General features: G+C 43.1%; 1 protein-coding gene across 7 annotated transcripts in view; it reads left to right on the top strand.

Annotated features, from left to right (window-relative positions):
- Positions 1-4,838: 4,838 nt before the first annotated feature.
- Positions 4,839-17,107, top strand: part of LDB2 (LIM domain binding 2) — a 382,619-nt gene continuing 370,350 nt past the window's right edge. For 2 of the 7 annotated variants that reach the window (XM_049630349.1, XM_049630350.1), the window contains exon 1: positions 4,840-5,288. In XM_049630349.1, coding sequence (XP_049486306.1) covers positions 5,157-5,288 — 132 coding nt within the window. In that variant the 5' untranslated portion in view covers positions 4,840-5,156. Of the gene's footprint in view, positions 5,289-17,107 lie in introns of all 7 variants that reach the window. The other 5 variants (XM_049630348.1, XM_049630353.1, XM_049630354.1 and 2 more) reach the window with 3 other exon arrangements.

The following is a 17,107-nucleotide window of genomic DNA, read 5'->3' as shown; positions in this document are numbered from 1 at the left end:
GGGGCCAAGGGTGGCCAGAGCTCATGAGGTTTCCAGAGAAGACGAAAATCTGAATTTCCTACGAAACTCTTTATTTTTGTAAACTGTTGGCAAGTATTCCAAGTTAAAAGAAAAATAAACACTCTGTGGGCTAAATCTAATGTGAATATGGCAAGAGGAGGTCCCTAGCATAAAGGTCAGGTCAGCTTTTAAATCGCCTTGAATGTCTGTGTGAAGCGTTTTGGAGTTTATTCAATACACATCATGCAAAATCATATGTAAACTCATGGCTCAGGCTTTGGGGGTAACAAGACTGTCACAACAGGGGTTAGACTCGTTCACTTTTTTACGGTATACAAACATGGCTATTGGATTTCTCTACGGTTTCCTAAAGGAGTTGATCTGCAGCATTAACATGAGCACATCCTTTCTCTTACTTATGCGCAGCCCTGGGCCAGAATAACATGAGTCATAGCTGGTCCCTTAAGAAATAGGGAACTGGCAAAACCAGCCAGGTGACCTGATGGTGCATAGGGTTAAACAGATACCTGCAATGTGGGGAGAACATTCTGGAAGATTTGGGGCAGCAATAAAAGGGGAAGTAATGAGGCCGGGCTTCAGGGAGAATGGGTAGAAGTGGGGGCGGGGGACAAGGGGTGCCTGCATATAAGCAGGACAAAGAAGACACTTCATCCTCTTGTCTTTTCCTCCACTTACTCAGGTGTGTGTGGTTTAAGCACCCGCTGGGGGCCCAGCACCACACTAGCCACCGAGGCCAAAGAACAGAGACGCCTTAAAGACAAACATGGACCTGGATGTCAAGCCGCGAAGTGCGTAAGGATTTTGCCCCCGTGACTTACTAGTTGTATGACTTTGAAGAAGTTTCGTAGCAGCTTGAAGCCCCAGTTTCCATATCTGTAAAATGGGGACAGTAGTCAAACGAATCACGTAAGGTTACTTCGAGATCAATAAAGAATATTTGTGTATTCCACTGAGCATAGTGCTTCCCACATAGTAAGGACTTAATAAGTGAGAGCAATGAGCACGTTGACATGTAAATTCTCCACTGGAAGAAAACAGAAGATCCAGTGTTGACCGAGATGGGGACATTGTTTTCTGTCCCTTCCTTTTGTTTACAGCAGTCCCTCTCCCCCATCTCCACAGTTTGGCTTTCTGGAGTTTCAAGTACCAGCTGGAAGCAGAAGCTTCTCCTTCTGACGAATGTCAACAGGAGGCTGGTGCTGCGTCACATGCCTACGTCACTCACCTCCTTCAGATCTGATCTTGCTGGCATGTTATCACCTCACATCATCACAAGTGGGGTGAGTACAGTACAGTAAGATCGTTGGAAAGAGGGAGCCGGATAAGGTGGAGACCACTGTATTTCCTTCACAGCACACACTACAGTTTGAAATTAGGTTCCCAAAGGCTTTTTAGTTCTCCGGTGTTGTGTCCTTTCTCATCCCCAATGGACTACAAGGGACAAGAGGACAGGGAGCATGTCTGCTACCCACGTTGGCCTCCCGGTGTTCCCTAGCACCTAAGTGTATGTTAGGTACCTAACAATAATAATATTTTTTGAGAATTTATATGTGTGGGTGCTTTTTAAAAAATACTTTTTAAGTTTACTTATTTTTGAGAGAGAGGGAGAGAGAGAGAGTGAGAGTGAGCAAGCCGGGGAGAGGCAGAGAGAGAGGGAGACAGAGACTCCCAAGCAGGCTCCACACTCAGCGCAGAGCCCGATGCGGGGCTTGATCCCTCGAACCATGAGATCATGACCTGAGCCAAAATCAGGAGTCGGTGCTTAACCGACTGAGCCACCCAGGCGCCGCTATATGTATGGGTTCTAGTACATTGTAGCATGTTATCTCATCTAATCCTTTGCAACAATCTTATGGGTTGTTACTCTCATTGTCTCTGGTTTGAAAACAGTGTGACAGAGGCACAGAGAGATGCAGTCACCTGCTGAAGCTCCCAGGGCAGGCAGGTGGTGGAACCAGAATTGAAAAGTGCTCTGACCAGTGCTACGGTCCTCCGGGCCCCCTTCTACCGTGAATGAAATACCCGTGCAATAAATGAATTCATGAAGGATTAATGAAAAAAGATTCAGAGGGGAGGTGATAATTTTTTTTTTTAATTTTTTTTTCAACGTTTTTTATTTATTTTTGGGACAGAGAGAGACAGAGCATGAACGGGGGAGGGGCAGAGAGAGAGGGAGACACAGAATCGGAAACAGGCTCCAGGCTCCGAGCCATCAGCCCAGAGCCTGACGCGGGGCTCGAACTCACAGACCTCGAGATCGTGACCTGGCTGAAGTCGGACGCTTAACCGACTGCGCCACCCAGGCGCCCCCGGGGAGGTGATAATTTAATTGGACAGAGGTCGACTAAGAGTTTACAGGTGAACAAGGGCTAAAAGTACAATGTGTACATGTGTGTGGAACAGGATTGTAAAGTTTAGGAAGACCAAGGATAACAAGCAAACAAACAAACAAAAGGGGTGTGTGTGTGTGTGTGTGTGTGTGTGTGTGTGTGTTTAAAGACAGAGAGGGAGACAGAGAGAGTGAGGGAGTGAGTGCAGGTCTTAAGGAGCCCTGTGTGCCTCACCAAGGAGTATGGACATTTTCTTACTGGTGGCAGGGAAACCGTGAAGGGAAACCATGAGGGAAGAGCAGTTTTTCTTTTCTGCAGCCAGCATTCTGATAATGACAAAGACCAATCCCAAGTCAGAAAAGAATTGTGAATTTGAGCAGGGAGGCCAGTGTGCAGACTCTTGAGGCAGCAAAGATGAGAAGCTATGTGGCCCAAGCAGTATAAGGTTTCCGATCTTTCTGCATTTAGTCTTTAGGTATTAACAGGAAGCAGTATTTCCAATGATAACTTGGAATGGTCTGCAAGAATTAATGAGAGCAAAATTTTACCTTCTATTAGAAAGAAGTTCCCCAAATGGATCTTTGAGCTTTTCCTTTTCTTTTCTTTTCTTTTCTTTTCTTTTCTTTTCTTTTCTTTTCTCTTTCTTTCTTTCTTTTTCTTTTCTTTTTTTTTTTTTTTTTGATCAATATTGGGCTGCACATGCCTGCTAGGTGTTACTTTGCTTTTTTTCCCGAAAAAGCCACGTAAACACAAACTCAGGCAGGCACTAAACTCTTGGAACGTCCTTAGTTTGGGAATCTAAACACAAGGAACCGTTAGATTTTGCAGTGGCCATCATTCCAAAACATAAATTAAGCCAAATTTGTTTGAAATCTCGTCTTTAGAAGGTTGTGTGTTTTGACAAACCTTGCAGCAAATTTAGTCCAGCTTTTGGATTTGTAATGAAACTTGAAACTAAGCATGCTGGCCTGCCCTGGGGTCTTCTCGAACAAGTTCCAAGCAGCCCGAGTGTAATGCCTCCCCTAATCTCATCCTGGCAAGGGACTTTACTGTGTTGAGTTGCACTACAAGTTTGGGGTGGACCCTACAGGTATCTCCTCCAATCAAGACAAAGGGCTGATCAAGACAGCAATTTGGGGGTATTTCTGCTCCTGAGTATTCTTAAAGAGTGTAAATTACAGAACTAGCAATACCTTATCCCCTGTTGGCTAGTGACTTGGAGATACCCCAAGCCATGATTGGGGCAGAAAGTTAATTAATCTGCTTATTAAAAAGAAGAAATGTCTCATTTGCATGCATTTACATTCAGGGGCTTGCGTGCATCACCCTTTTTGGTGGTCTCTGCTTTCTCTTCTTAATACCACAGACCTAGCTAGGTCTTAGCTCAATACATTTACATTTTCTGCATCTAGGCTTTGTTTGAGGGGTATACGTCTGGTTATCGTTGGGTCCAGTAGAGTGTGATTGTCATATGGGTCATTTAGTTCTCTGTAGAGATCCTTTCCCCTCCCTTGAGCTGTGCCCGTTTTCCTCCAGCTATCATGTACCTCAGTTGCAAAAAGATTTGTGTTCTTGACCAATCTTGGAAAATAAAGACTTTGCCTCCATCAGAGTTGGACATGTTATTTGGGGATGAGCCATTCAATTATCTGCAATTTCCTACTCAACTGAATTTTCCATGGTCATTTTTTGTGGGAGTTTCCCCCTTGTTGCTTTTCCTATCTTATTTGGAGGTCGGCTTTGGGAGGTTTTTTGTTTTTTGTTTTTTTCTTCTTCTTGAAAAAAAAAAAAAAAAAAGCCCACTGCTCCAAGGGTGTATCCTAGGCATTCCACATTCGGAATGATTGTTTTACCTGAAAATGCTTCGGTAACCTGAACCCAGGCCCCCCTTAAACCTGCTTGAACTGAAGCCTTGGGAGAAGAGGGAGGGGCTGGGAAGAGGGTTGATTGGGGAGCCTGGGGGTGAGGAGGGGGTGGAAATGCAAAGGCTGTAACAAGCCCTTGGAACAACAGCAAGTAAACCCAAAACTATACGGGGAGATTAGTGCAGAAGGAAATCTTGGCTTGCCAGTGAATCACCAGCTCTAATACAGGGGACCACAGTGCAGTGTTGCTGTATTTTGTGGTAATCACATTTCTGATACATTACAACAGTGTGACTGTCAGGGGTGAGTGGCTCAGGCAGCGGTTAAACCACCTATATGCTAACAAGCTTAGCAATCAGGTTGTGAAGGGTCCTGGCTGGAGGAAAAAAATTAAAACCAAACCTTAGACTTCTGTCAGACTGTGAGGAGAATTATATTTTTGAACTAGTCTACAGTGTGGACAGGAAATGACCTCTCCACAAACTGCTTCTTTAAAAACAAGCAGTGGTGCCTAAAGCCATCCAGCCTCCTCTCTCTCTCTCTCTCTCTCTCTCATTCACTCCCTCCCTCCCTCCCTCCTTCCCTCCCTCCTTTCCTCCCTTCCTCCCTACCAACCTCCCTTCCTCTCTGAAGCTCCTGCTCTCTCCCTCTCCCTCCTCTCCCGTGCTCCCTCCCTCCCTCCTTTCCTCCCTCCCTCCCTCCCTCCCTCCTCTCGCTCTCTCTCTCCTCTCCTGCTATAGAGGGCTCCAACAGCAGTTCCCAGCCAGTGTGTTCAGCCTGCCTGCCTGCCTGCCTCTGTGTGTGTATGTGTGTGTGTGTGTGTGTGTGTGTGTGTGAGCGTGTGCGTGCGTCTACTTTGTACTGTGAGGAACACAGCCCATGTGCTCTGCATGGACGTTACTGATACTCTGTTTAGCTTGATTTTCGACAAGCAGGCAAGATGTCCAGCACACCACATGACCCCTTCTATTCTTCTCCTTTCGGCCCATTTTATAGGAGACATACACCATACATGGTTCAGCCAGAATACCGAATCTATGAGATGAACAAGAGGCTGCAGGCTCGCACAGAGGTAAGTACTCCAACCTTGGGTGTATGTTTGTGTGTTTTTTTCAAACTGTGCATGGGCTTTTCCTGGGCTGCTGGCTGAATTCTGTGGGAAGTGTCCCACTAGATACTACCACGTACGTGGAAATGAGCGCCAGGATGAATCCACTAGTTTGAACGCCGGGCTTCCAGGCACAGCAACTCTTGGAGCTGGGGACAGTTTCTGCCGGAATCTTGAAATAGACAACCCAGCACTTGATTTGCCTGCCGGGGCTCCAGAAATGCTCTTCTTCCAGAACTCTGGGGTTTGCAGGCTCTGAGTCAGTCCCGTTAGTGTTTCGTGAGATATGATTCCAAGGGATTTTGTGATCATTTGCATCTGGCAAAATGCATTTTTAACAAATCCCAGAGGAAGTCTGCTTTGACCTGCATTTGCTTTTCAAAGTCATCAAAATCGAGGTGGAGGGGGGAGAAGGGTAAGCCCACACACTTTTCTGAACTAGCCCTGGAGGGACACATTGTTTGTGTATTTCCGTGTTAAATTCAGAAACCAGTTGCTTGGGGCAAGGGGGTTCTCGACTTCTCTTATCGCTGCTGGGAGTGTCTCCTAAGGAGCTCTACCTTCCCCGGGAGCCGGCTCAGCCTTCAAGTCAGCTTGAGTTTTGCATATTTGTAATCTTGTGCCTGAGAGGGGGGAGTGAGCCTCTGCCTCCTCGGCCAGCAACTCTGGGAGCCGAGAGAACAGGACTTTCAGAACTTTGTAAATGCAAAACTCCAGACTGCCTCCTGCAATTTAAATATTTAATGCCAGCTGACTTTTTCTCTGGGCTAGCCTGGCCGGGTCTTGCTGCTGGGCTGCTGGGCTGTCCAATTTGCCTGTAAGTTGGGGCTTTGTGTTGAAGTGTTTTGACAAGGAGTTTGTGATGGGTGCACCAAAGTGACTTTGGGAAGTAGAAATCGCTGGGAATTCCGTCTTCTCTGCCGGAGTACAAAATACCCAGAGGGCTGAAGGCACAGAGCTTTAAGGAAATAGCCTTGGTGGAATTTTAGATTGAACACTAAGTCTCAGCTCTGGAAGGGGACTCTGTTAATGTTGTATGATAAAATAAAGCACACTTGCTTTAAATTGTCAACAGAGCCATGGAGAATTCATGACGTTTAATGCATTTAATACAGCTAACAAGATGTGACCTGCTTTCTGATTGGCTAACTCCTGGACAAGGACTGATGTTTTTTAAAAAACTGGGTTGTCTTTAGTACTGCTGTTTTCTTTATATGTTAATACATCATAGAAGTTAAATATAATTGATGATACTGTTTCTCTCCCCAGAAGCCAGTAGCTTTTACACAAGTGTAAACTCTGTTTTGCTTAGGGTGGCGACCTGTTGGCAGGAAATGATATTCGTGTGTGTGTGTGTGTGTGTGTGTGTGACAGTTGGTATCTTTCATTCAGGTTTTTGCAACTATTTGTTGGACTCTTAAATTCTTGCATGAGCTATTGGTTGTCATAGCCTGCTTATCAGAATTAGGCGGATAGAAAATGTCTTGTAGTTCAGGCACACATTAATTGCTATACAAATTTGAGGTTAAAAAAGGTCTTAAAAATATACTTGGTTGAAAACAAGAGAACAGGGGCCATGAAGGCTCAATTCTTGAACAGCTACAGGATTTAAAAAAAATAACCTGTGTCCAGCTCGCGTTTTGGAAAGTTTTTGAGAAGTTGTGGAATGAGGTTTTTCTCCCATCCTCCTTGGTCAGAAGAACAGGCAGATTTCTCTGATGTCTATGTTCCCCTGTGCTCCTAAATTATCACTTGGCCAGGTCACAGCTAGATTATCTGGGGCACTTCTGTGTCCTAACCCTCACAAAAATCTACAGTTGCAGAAAAGTCCCACATTTGTTTCACATTTGAGAGAACACCTTCGAAAAGTCCCCCATTTGTGGTATGTTTCTTAAAAATGTCACATTATCTTTTGTGAGAGTGAACTCAGGAACTCCTACCTTTTGGATTATGGGGTATTACTTTTAAAGATTTTCCCCTGAGTAGAAAAAAACAGCTTCATAGCTCAAGAAACTGGAGAGAAAAGCTTGCTCTGACAAATCTTAAAGATTTTTTTAAAAACCTCTCTGACTGTGACAAAAAAGCACTGCGAACTGTTTTCTGGTATGTTCTAGAGCCAACCCTGAACATTTCCCCACTAATTAGATCTTTTTTACAATTATCCAAATAATTGCCCTGACACTTCTTTTCTCTTTGCCAAGCCGTAAATGATGTCATGAACCCAAGGCCATAAATTTGTTTTTATTTCATATGTAAAAAGGAGAGAATAAAATAATTTCTACTGAGCCATTTAAATATTAACATTAAATACTACATTTTGATCATAGTTTGTAATTGGAAAAGAAAATATTTCGAAAAAAAAAACTTTTCGTGAGAAAGTTACATTGTGCCTTTACCAACAATGATTATTGATGATAAAGTTGTTCTGAGCCCTGTAGACGGTTGACATAAAATACAATAATACCCAGCAAGAGTTACCAGGTTATTCACACACAAAATCAAATAGATTATTGAGTGACTTTTGGAACTTAACCAATGCATTCAATCATTTTGGACAAAAGAGACTCAGTTCTTTCTCCTGTCTTCTGGTTCCTGCTCCTATATTACATGGTACTATTTACTGACTCCTCATTACACACACACACACACACACACACACACACAATCTGGGTAATACTCTCAAGTCCCTATTCCTTTTTAAACATAGATTCGGGCAGAAAGAAATTGTAGCAAATCAATGTTGAATGAATAAATTGTAATCGAGTTTGTAGAAATTTCCTAGTAACCTCCTTTTTATGGAAAGGAAAGAAAATGGTAAGGAAGCAAGGGGTTTACCTATTCTCCCCCAGTAGCTGACCCCCAACCCCTTCCCTGGGGCATTCTCTCAAGTGATTGGTGCATTTCTTCCAATTAAATCAAATCGAAGTCCATCAGAAGCAGAGTAGTTACAGTTTTGAGAGCACTGGACTGGGAGTTCTCCTGTTCCTAACTTGTTTCTGTCACTTACTAACTATTTGGCATCGATATCACGGTTCCTCATATGAAAATTACCTTGCAATACCCCTCTAACTTAAAAATTCAGATTCTGCAAAAGTCCTGGGTTTGGTTTTCTTCTGTATGAGAGAGTGCTGCAAGCCAGCACGAGGAGCACAGACATTATTTCTTGGTTCAGGGTATTCAGTTCAAAGTCACAAATGGCCCTGAAATAATGGGGTGATAGTGGAGAAAACACGGAAAGCAGAGACCCTGCCAGCCTTGTTTAAAGTAGCACTTGGAGCCTGAAGTTCCTGGGACATAGTAGTTACTCAGTAAACATCTGTTAACTTGCCAGTGGATGCATCACTACATGGAAGAGGAGAGAAAGTTTGAGAACTAGGTCCTTGGAATTAATTCTGATGCCTTTGGGGGCCTGGTGCTCCCTGAAGCTGCTTTGGGCATCAGCTTCCCCCACCCTAAAAGTGCTCTCTCTTCCCCACACTCTCCACATTTATTTCACCATGACGTAATTTAGATCCATAATCTTTGTGGCAAAAGCGAGCAAGTCTCTAAGAGATTATAGGACCTTTTTAAAGGAATATGAGTGTATTACAAAGCAAACAAAAACAACAAGAATATGTTTTAAATGCTATTGGCTGTTCTGGGAAATAAAGTTTATTTGCAACATCAGAATCTCAGTGGAATTTCGTAAAGAAATGCGTGGGTGTCCTCCCTACCCCCGCCCCCCCACTTTTTAAATGAAGTTAAGAGAAACTCTTGGAGATTTGCGTCACAGTTGGTCACTAGTAATTCCCAGGCAGTAGGAAGGGGGTGACATTTTCCGTTGTGTAGGCTACCATGATTTACCCGTGTCTTCCAAAATTCATGGATGGTCTTGCTGTCCCAAATGTATCCGGGAGGGACACAAGTGCCCAATTATACAGTTAGTTTAGCATCGCACACAGAGTGCGATCAGGTAGGCTATAAAGACATGGTGTACAGATATCAGAATTTGTTCTCCGAAAAGCTTCAGTAATCACAAAAACAGCATTTTCCCCCCACTTCCTGAGCTCCGTGAAATGAAAATATAGGTAAAATATGAAACACATGATAGTGACCTTCATTTTTCGAGAAAAGATTTCACTGGTGTTGGATTCCTCTAGAATTTCAGAAAGTTTATCAAGTTATAAAAATCTCCTTATCGTTGGTAACTTTTCTGTACTTTGTCCTCATTCAAACTACCAAACTCGTCTGCATTGCAATAAAGCTGTTTTTAAGTATATATATATATATATATATATATATATATTTTTTTTTTCCTGTTGGCAATGCGCTCCTTTTAATAAAATACCACAAACTCCAGGAAAGTGTGGGTTCCATTATGTATTTGTTCTGTTTCGAGGGTTTTTCTCCCCCTTTTCTTTTATCAACATTACACATCCCACCCCAAAAGAGAAAACCGTGATTACAATTGGAAGCCACACACACAAGGTTTTTATTAGAATTACAGTTTTTGGTTTTACAGGATTTAATATGAACGTGAAAAATGTTTGAAGACCTTGAAATTTAAATCTGCTGCTTGTACCCCTCCTGGTCCTTCTCTCAAACTCCCTGGGGGGGGGGAGGGGACTGAAGGGGGGGGTTCTCATTCTTCTCTTTCAGTTACATTTTTATATACTTCAGTCACAGGGTTTCCCGTTGTAACATCATGTTTATTCATGGGGTAGCTGAATATCCCTGATCAGACGGAGTCTAGTTAAAATGAGATTAGGTATTTTGGATAGGTAGAAAAAAATGAGAAATACTTTGTGATAACTTGGATTTTTTTTTCCCTAGAAATTTAGAAAGAAACATGTTGTCGTTGCTCCGCATCATATGAATGATTTTCAGTGTTAAACACAGAACTTTCCAAGTTTTTCCGAAGGGGGTTGGTGAGGAGTGGGGGGAGGGGGCATTGGTAGCGGTAAGGAAAGCGGTTTTGAAAATGTTAAATGAAACCAAAGTGCAGTTTTAAAAAAGGAGAACTTCCAAACTCTCTTATTTTTCAGAATCTCTGCATGGCCTCAGAAAACAAACTGCAGGACTCATACCGATTTTATTTTCCTGACGTCTTTTTATTTTCCCCCCATGCTCTTGCGATGGGAACTGTTTTTAATTAAAAATTGCTGCAAACTAACTATTAGTAGGGAGGCCAAGAAGAAGAAGAAGAAAAAAAATCTCTCAACTCCCATTCAACACAGATTCTTATCAGTCTAAAATCAATGCACATTTAAATCTCTCCCTTTTTGGTGTGTAAATGATAATATAGGATTTAAAACAGTATGCGTTTTTTATGCGTTTAGCTTTTTGTTTGGGTTTCAGAAAGAAATTAATTTAAATTGTATGGAGAACAGGGCTATAAATCTCCTTTTATTACATTTGTCCACATTAACTCATTTTTCACGAGAAACACAGAACACCTCCTTTCTGAACAAGCCAACAACACATAAAACAAACAACCCTGAATATCCAACTTTATCCATAGTCAAGAACAAGATTCATCAACTTACTTGGATTTGGTTGGTGGGTCTCAAAAATATAATTGATCTGGGAAAACAATCTCTTTTTTAAAGTGTCAGAAAACAGAGCTTTAAAAAATGTTCAACTGATGTGGAGACTACATATACCTTTGTCATTATCTGACAAAGATATTGTTTGCTTCCCTTTCTTTTTTTCTTTCTTTCTTCTCTCTTTTTCTTTCTTTCTTTCTTTCTTTCTTTCTTTCTTTCTTTCTTTCTTTTTCTCTCCCCTTCCTTCCTTCCTTTCTCTTTTTCTTTCTTTCTTTCTTTCTTTCTTTCTTTCTTTCTCTCTTTCCTTCCTTCCTTCCTTTCTTTCTTTCTTTCTTCTTTCTTTCTTTCTTTCTTTCTTTCTTTCTTTCTTTCTTTCTCTTTTTTCTTTCTTTCCCTTCCTTCCTTCCATCAGTTTGAGCCTAGATTTTTTTTAAAAACTCACATTGTAGGAGCATGCATCTGCACATAGGCAACTATCAATACTTAAAACAGAATTCGGTTATCTCTTCGAGAATTGCCGTATTTTAGACAATGACAATATCTGGGAATACAGAGGTGATTAAAATATTTTTCTGTCCTCTGGAAGCTTACAATTTGGTAATGAAGGAAGACATACAAACCAAGTCTTACAATGAAGTGCCATGATAGGTTCATAGTGTATTATGGGTGTGTCCATGTACTGAAAGGTACAGACCCTTCTGAAAGGTCGTCAGGATGATAATAGTTAACATCATTGGGGTGCTCGCTATGTGTCGAACATGGGGCTAAGTGCTTTCTGTGGGTCAGTGCCTGTAATCCTTATACTTGCCTCATGAGGTAGGTACTACTAACTGCATTTTTACTGAGAAAACAAAGGGTTAAGTAAACTGTCGAAGGTCACACAGATGGTAGTTTAGTTTTAGAGATTGTGCTGTTAACTTCGCTGCTGTAACACCTCTCTTGCGATAAGAAATACTAGCCAGGACTTTGGTTTCACCTGTAGAAATTTATTAGGCACTGCCTGGAAAGTGGACCTCGTCTACGTAACTTGACTTGACCACTTGTCTCTCAAATTCTTGACTGATTTCAAAAGGGATGATGTGAAATCCCAAAGGATGATGCCAGAGGTGGAAAATATACCCTGTTTGTTGACAAAAAGAACCAAAATGATACTCCCTATGGAAGAATGAGTGTCCTCGGTATTCATTGAAGTGGTCTTCTCTGAAGTCACTGAAAGTGTTGTGGACTGTGATGCATAGTCACCTCAAAGTTTAATTCTTTTACTTAAAAATAGTTAGGTTTCCATCCTGTGCTGGACTCTTCTCAGGCAGGCTCTGTGGAAGACGGTGTTTTAATTGTCTTAAACAATTCAAATATAAGGAGATTAAATCACAGTCAGAGTTTGTCATGGTGTTAGCTTCCTTTGCATCAATTAGGAATCTTAGAGGTGCCTGGGTGGCTCAGTCAGTTAAGCATCTGACTTTGACTTAGATCATGATCTCCCGGTTCCTGGGTTCGAGCCCTGTGTTGGGCTCTGGGCTGACAGCTCAGAGCCCGGAACCTGCTTTGGATTCTGTGTCTCCCTCTCTCTCTACCCCATCCCCTGCTCACAGTCTGTCTCCCTGTTTCTCTCTCTCTCTCTCAAAAATAAAAAAAAAAAAATGAAAAAAATTAAAAATAAAAGGAATTTTAGAGAAAATAAGGTGTCCAGGGGCTTCCTACCCACCTAGTTGGATCCTGATCCTCTTGTACGAGGCAGTCTCCACACCCTGTGTCTCTGCGTTTCTTTGTGGGAGGTGATGTTCCTTCCTTACCCTTGCACCCCTACTTCGGCTCTCAGTGAGGCCACCGTCTTTACAGTAAACGCCTGCCACTTGTCGGACATAAGATGGGTTTCCTCATTTATCCACCCCAAGCCTGACATGCATGCATTCTCGTTCTCCTTTAACAGATAAAAGTGAAACCCAGAGACGGGGAGGCGGAGTCCATACCCCGGCATCCCTGGGGACGCCATCTTCTAACTCCTGCCTTCAGTGTTCTCTCCCAAGGCAGGTGGGAAGGGCTCCCCACCCCTTTTGGAGGCCCTGACTTGCCCTCACTTTACCACCACTTTTGACTAACCTAATTTGAAGTGTTAGCCTTCCAAATGAAAACAGAGGCTCAGGGTTAGAGATTTGACAGACCCCTCTGAAGAGGTGGGGAGTACTCTGTCCTGGTGACATCCCAACCCCATCCACTCTTTTCAGGGTTTGGAGGGCCACCCAACTGTGCTCCCTGCTGCCTCTCTCCATCTTAAAATCTGTTCCCCGCAAGCAGCCGCAGGGATATTTTTGAAGCGTGAATCCGATCACATCACTCTCTGGCTTTCCCTCACACCTAGCGTCAGCTCCCAACTCCTTGCTCTAGCTGTGAGAATACAATTGATCCCGAGGTCTCGTCTCCTCTCCTTCTACATGTTCAGTGGACTCCAGCCACAGGGACCATCTTTGGATCCATTAACTCTTCGAGCTCATTCACGGCTCAACATCTTTGCCCTCGGTGGTGGGATAGCTCTGTTCCTCCATAATAATCCATAGAAGGATTAGCAGGCCTAATTTGAATTAGAATTTGGCCTGATGTTGACTTTATTTGCAGGTGATCAATTAAATATCTCAAAGAAAGCAATGACCACGAAGGGTGAGCGTCCAGCACTTAGTAGGTCCTCTACTGACCAGCTTAAATGTGCCCTTCACAGAAAAGCTCCCCTTGGATCACCTCAATTAAAATTCCCTCCCTTAACCCCACTCACTTTCTATCACATGGCCTGATCATTTTCTTCACAAAAATGACAGCAAGCTGATATTTTCTTGCTTCTAGTTTATTTCTTAAGCGTTTGTTTTTCTCCCCCAGAATACGAGCTGTGTGAGGGCAGGGGCCTCATTTGTCTTGTTCAGACTTGTCAATCACAGCCCCCCCTCCCCGCTGCACCTCCCCATGCCCCGTAACGCATAGTTGATATGCAAAATATATCAGTTGAATAAAGGAAATTAAGTTGTGCCAACACTACCCAGATTCACACTGGAGTTTACCTCGAGTCTTACCAACAGTTACAGCTGGAAAAGAATCTGTAAGCCTAATAGCCCGGTGAATTTCACTGATAGAATGCTCAGCCAGACCTGCAGAAAAAAGAAGGCTGAAGAGGGAATTTCTTCTGTGAAGAAAGCATTGACCTGAGAATCTTGCCTTCTGGGTGGTGTGAGTCTGTGGGGAGTCTCCTGACTTCTGATTAAAAATCTTTATCCTTATCCTAGTGTTTTTCCTCATCTGATATATCTACCACTTATCTCTCTTTGGATCTGCCGAGGGGGCCACAGCCATGAGTTATGATAGGAATCGTGACCACACCTTACATTTCCCGGAGCACTTTGCATTTTGGGAAAGGGCTTTCAGGGCCATTAATTAGCTTGTTTGAAGTGATTTGCCCAACAGAAAATAAGAGAAGTTATATTAGTATATGACGTTGTGGTTTATGATAACTGTGTTTGCTAACTGTCGTGCGTTTGTGTGCGTGTGTGCGTGTGCATGAGAGACAGACAGATAGACACACAGAGAGAGAGATCCTTGCCCCAATCAGATTGTGTTTGTGTACGTGTGCACCTTCCAGCTGGGAAACATGTGCACCGGTGTCTGCTCCTTTGGAGCAACAAGAGGGACATGCGTGGAGTGTAAAGATCTGAACTCAAGTACGACTGATAACAAGTCAGATCTGGATCCAAACCCGGGCTTTGCGTCTTGCCTGCTGTGTGATCTGAGGGAAAGTTTCTTAACTTTTCTGAGGGTTTGTTTTCTTAGCCTGAGTGTTAGGTTGGGAGGGGAATGGCTAAGGCACGTACAATGCCTGGAACAGTAATCCGCCCCCGGCCCCGTGTGCAGTTTCGCTTTCCTCGGTTTCAATTATCTGCCATCAACGGAGGTCCAGGAGCCGGTGATCCTCCTGATATGTTGTCAGGAGGTCAGTAGTAGGCTAACACCATATCGCAATGCCTGCGTCTGTCACCTCCCTTCGCCTCATCACATAGCCGTTTTGTCATCTGGCATCATCACTGGAAGAAGAGTGACTACGGTATGCTACGGTTTTTCGAGACAGAGAGAGCACATTCACATAACTTTTATTCCAGCATATTATTATCACTGTCTTATTGTCTTGTTAATTATTATTAATCTCTTTCTGGACCTCATTTAGGAATTACACTTTATCATAGTTCTGTATGACAGGGGAAAACGTGGTAAATATGGGGTTTGGTACTATCCACAATTTCAGGCATCCATCAGGGGGCTTGGAATGCATCTCCCACATGGAAGGGAGGATTTCTATGTGTAGTAAGTGCTCAGTAAATGTGAACCAAGATAATGATCATAAGCTGTTGCCCTTATTCTCTATCCTATCAGCAAATCGAGTAGTGTAAGTAATGAAACACTGCTTGATTTCCTGAAAGTATCTTTAAAAATATTTTTTTCGCATGGTTTGTACTAGCATATTTCCGTTTAATGAGCAAAATTTGCTATGATGTTATAAGACTTGTGGATTTGGTATTCTCACAATATATGCTAACGTGACCAGGGTTTTTCAGTGCCATACAGTAGTGCTCACGTGATAATCATATACCTTCTGGTGGCCGCGATCGCCCCCAAAATCCAGGTTGTAATGATCTCTGAGACATACCGTAGTCTTGGATTAAGGACTGACCGAAGTGTGGGACTCACGTCCTCCATTCTGTTGGGAAGAAGCTACGTTCAGGATTTGCTCCGGCTAAGAACTCAGTGGAGAGAGCAGAATGTTGAGAGGGTCCCTTGTTCCAGAGAGCCTTTGCAGGGCCACCTAAATGGAGAGCACACACCTGCTGGCCTTGACTGGCCATCTCCTTCAAAGAGGCGCCCTTCTCAACACACAGCTTCGCACAGACTTCTCCAAGGGAGCTGTGTCGGCAAGGGCTGGAAGCCGGAAGCGCCACCTCCGTGTCTGGACTGATAACAGCCCTGCCAGTTGATCATCCGCTGTGACACCTTGTGGCTTGCTCCCTAACACAGTGAAAATGCACACGAGTGGAAGTGGCGATGTGCTGACTGGCACCATGCGGCATCCTTCTGGCCTCAGGGCTCAGGTTGACGGGGAGGAAAGCTGCCTCCTTCTGCTTTCCTTAGAGATGCACCTGGGCGTTCCAGTGTGCTGGTATGTCCCACTAATACCAGGGTAGAGTTTCCTTGATTTTTCCTTACTGAGTTCTTTAAACTACGCATAGCTTCCTACATTACATCTCCTTGACCAACTCACCTGCGATTTTTATTTAGATCTCCACATTAATATTTTTTATAAATCTTTCTAGTCAAGTATCTTGCATAGCTCAAACATTAAGTTATTTGCATATATATGTGTGTATATATATATATATATATATATTTTGAGAGGGTAGCGTTTGTTAAATTTTGCTTTCCGATAGGGTCATTTCTTAGGACTCATGAGGATTTTATCTTGAGACTGAAAATTGTGTAGACAGGCAAAAGCTAAACTAATAAACAAGGCTGACCCTTTGGCAATGCACACACACACACACACACACACACATGTCTTCTTCTGCCTTATAATTTCAGCCATGATTACCCTGCAGTTGACTAAAATTTCTTGCCTAAAACTGAAATGAAGCAGTTGGTGAATATCTCCTGCCTTTGAAAGGTTCTTATGGAGAACATTTGGTGGAGACGACCACTCTCAAAATAGCTGAATCCTAGAATTTCAGAGCTGGAATAGACATGAAAGATCATCCAGCCCTATAGCTCCTGACTTTGGAAGTGCAGAAACGACACATAGGCGGGGCTTACCTGGGCTCCCAAGTGCTGTAAAATGGTCTCAGGTTTTCTAAATCTTAACACGTGTTACTTGAGAATAACCAGGAACTGGCCACATTAAACACCATCTTACCAACTACTACCAATCTTACAAAAATTTCGTTGTTTTTTTTTTTTTTAAAGTTTATTTATTTATTTTGAAAGAGTATCCCAAGCACGCTCCACGCTGTCAGCACAGAGCTGGATGTGGGGCGCCAACTCAGGAACCGGGAGGTCATAACCCGAGCCAAAATCAAGGGTCCGACGCTTAACCCACTGAGCCACCCAGGCGCCCCCTACAAAAACTTGTATGTTTGAAATCCCTTTCACCTTTTCCGGTTTTCTGATTGTGCTAAAATAGTATCAGTCTTTAACATCATGCTGCTGATGTTGAAAAACACATCACTAGTCTACATT

This window comes from Panthera uncia, chromosome B1 (assembly GCF_023721935.1).
Source record: "Panthera uncia isolate 11264 chromosome B1, Puncia_PCG_1.0, whole genome shotgun sequence".
NCBI lineage: Eukaryota > Metazoa > Chordata > Mammalia > Carnivora > Felidae > Panthera > Panthera uncia.
Note: the sequence above shows the minus strand (reverse complement) of the source record. Positions and strands in the feature narration are given on the sequence as shown.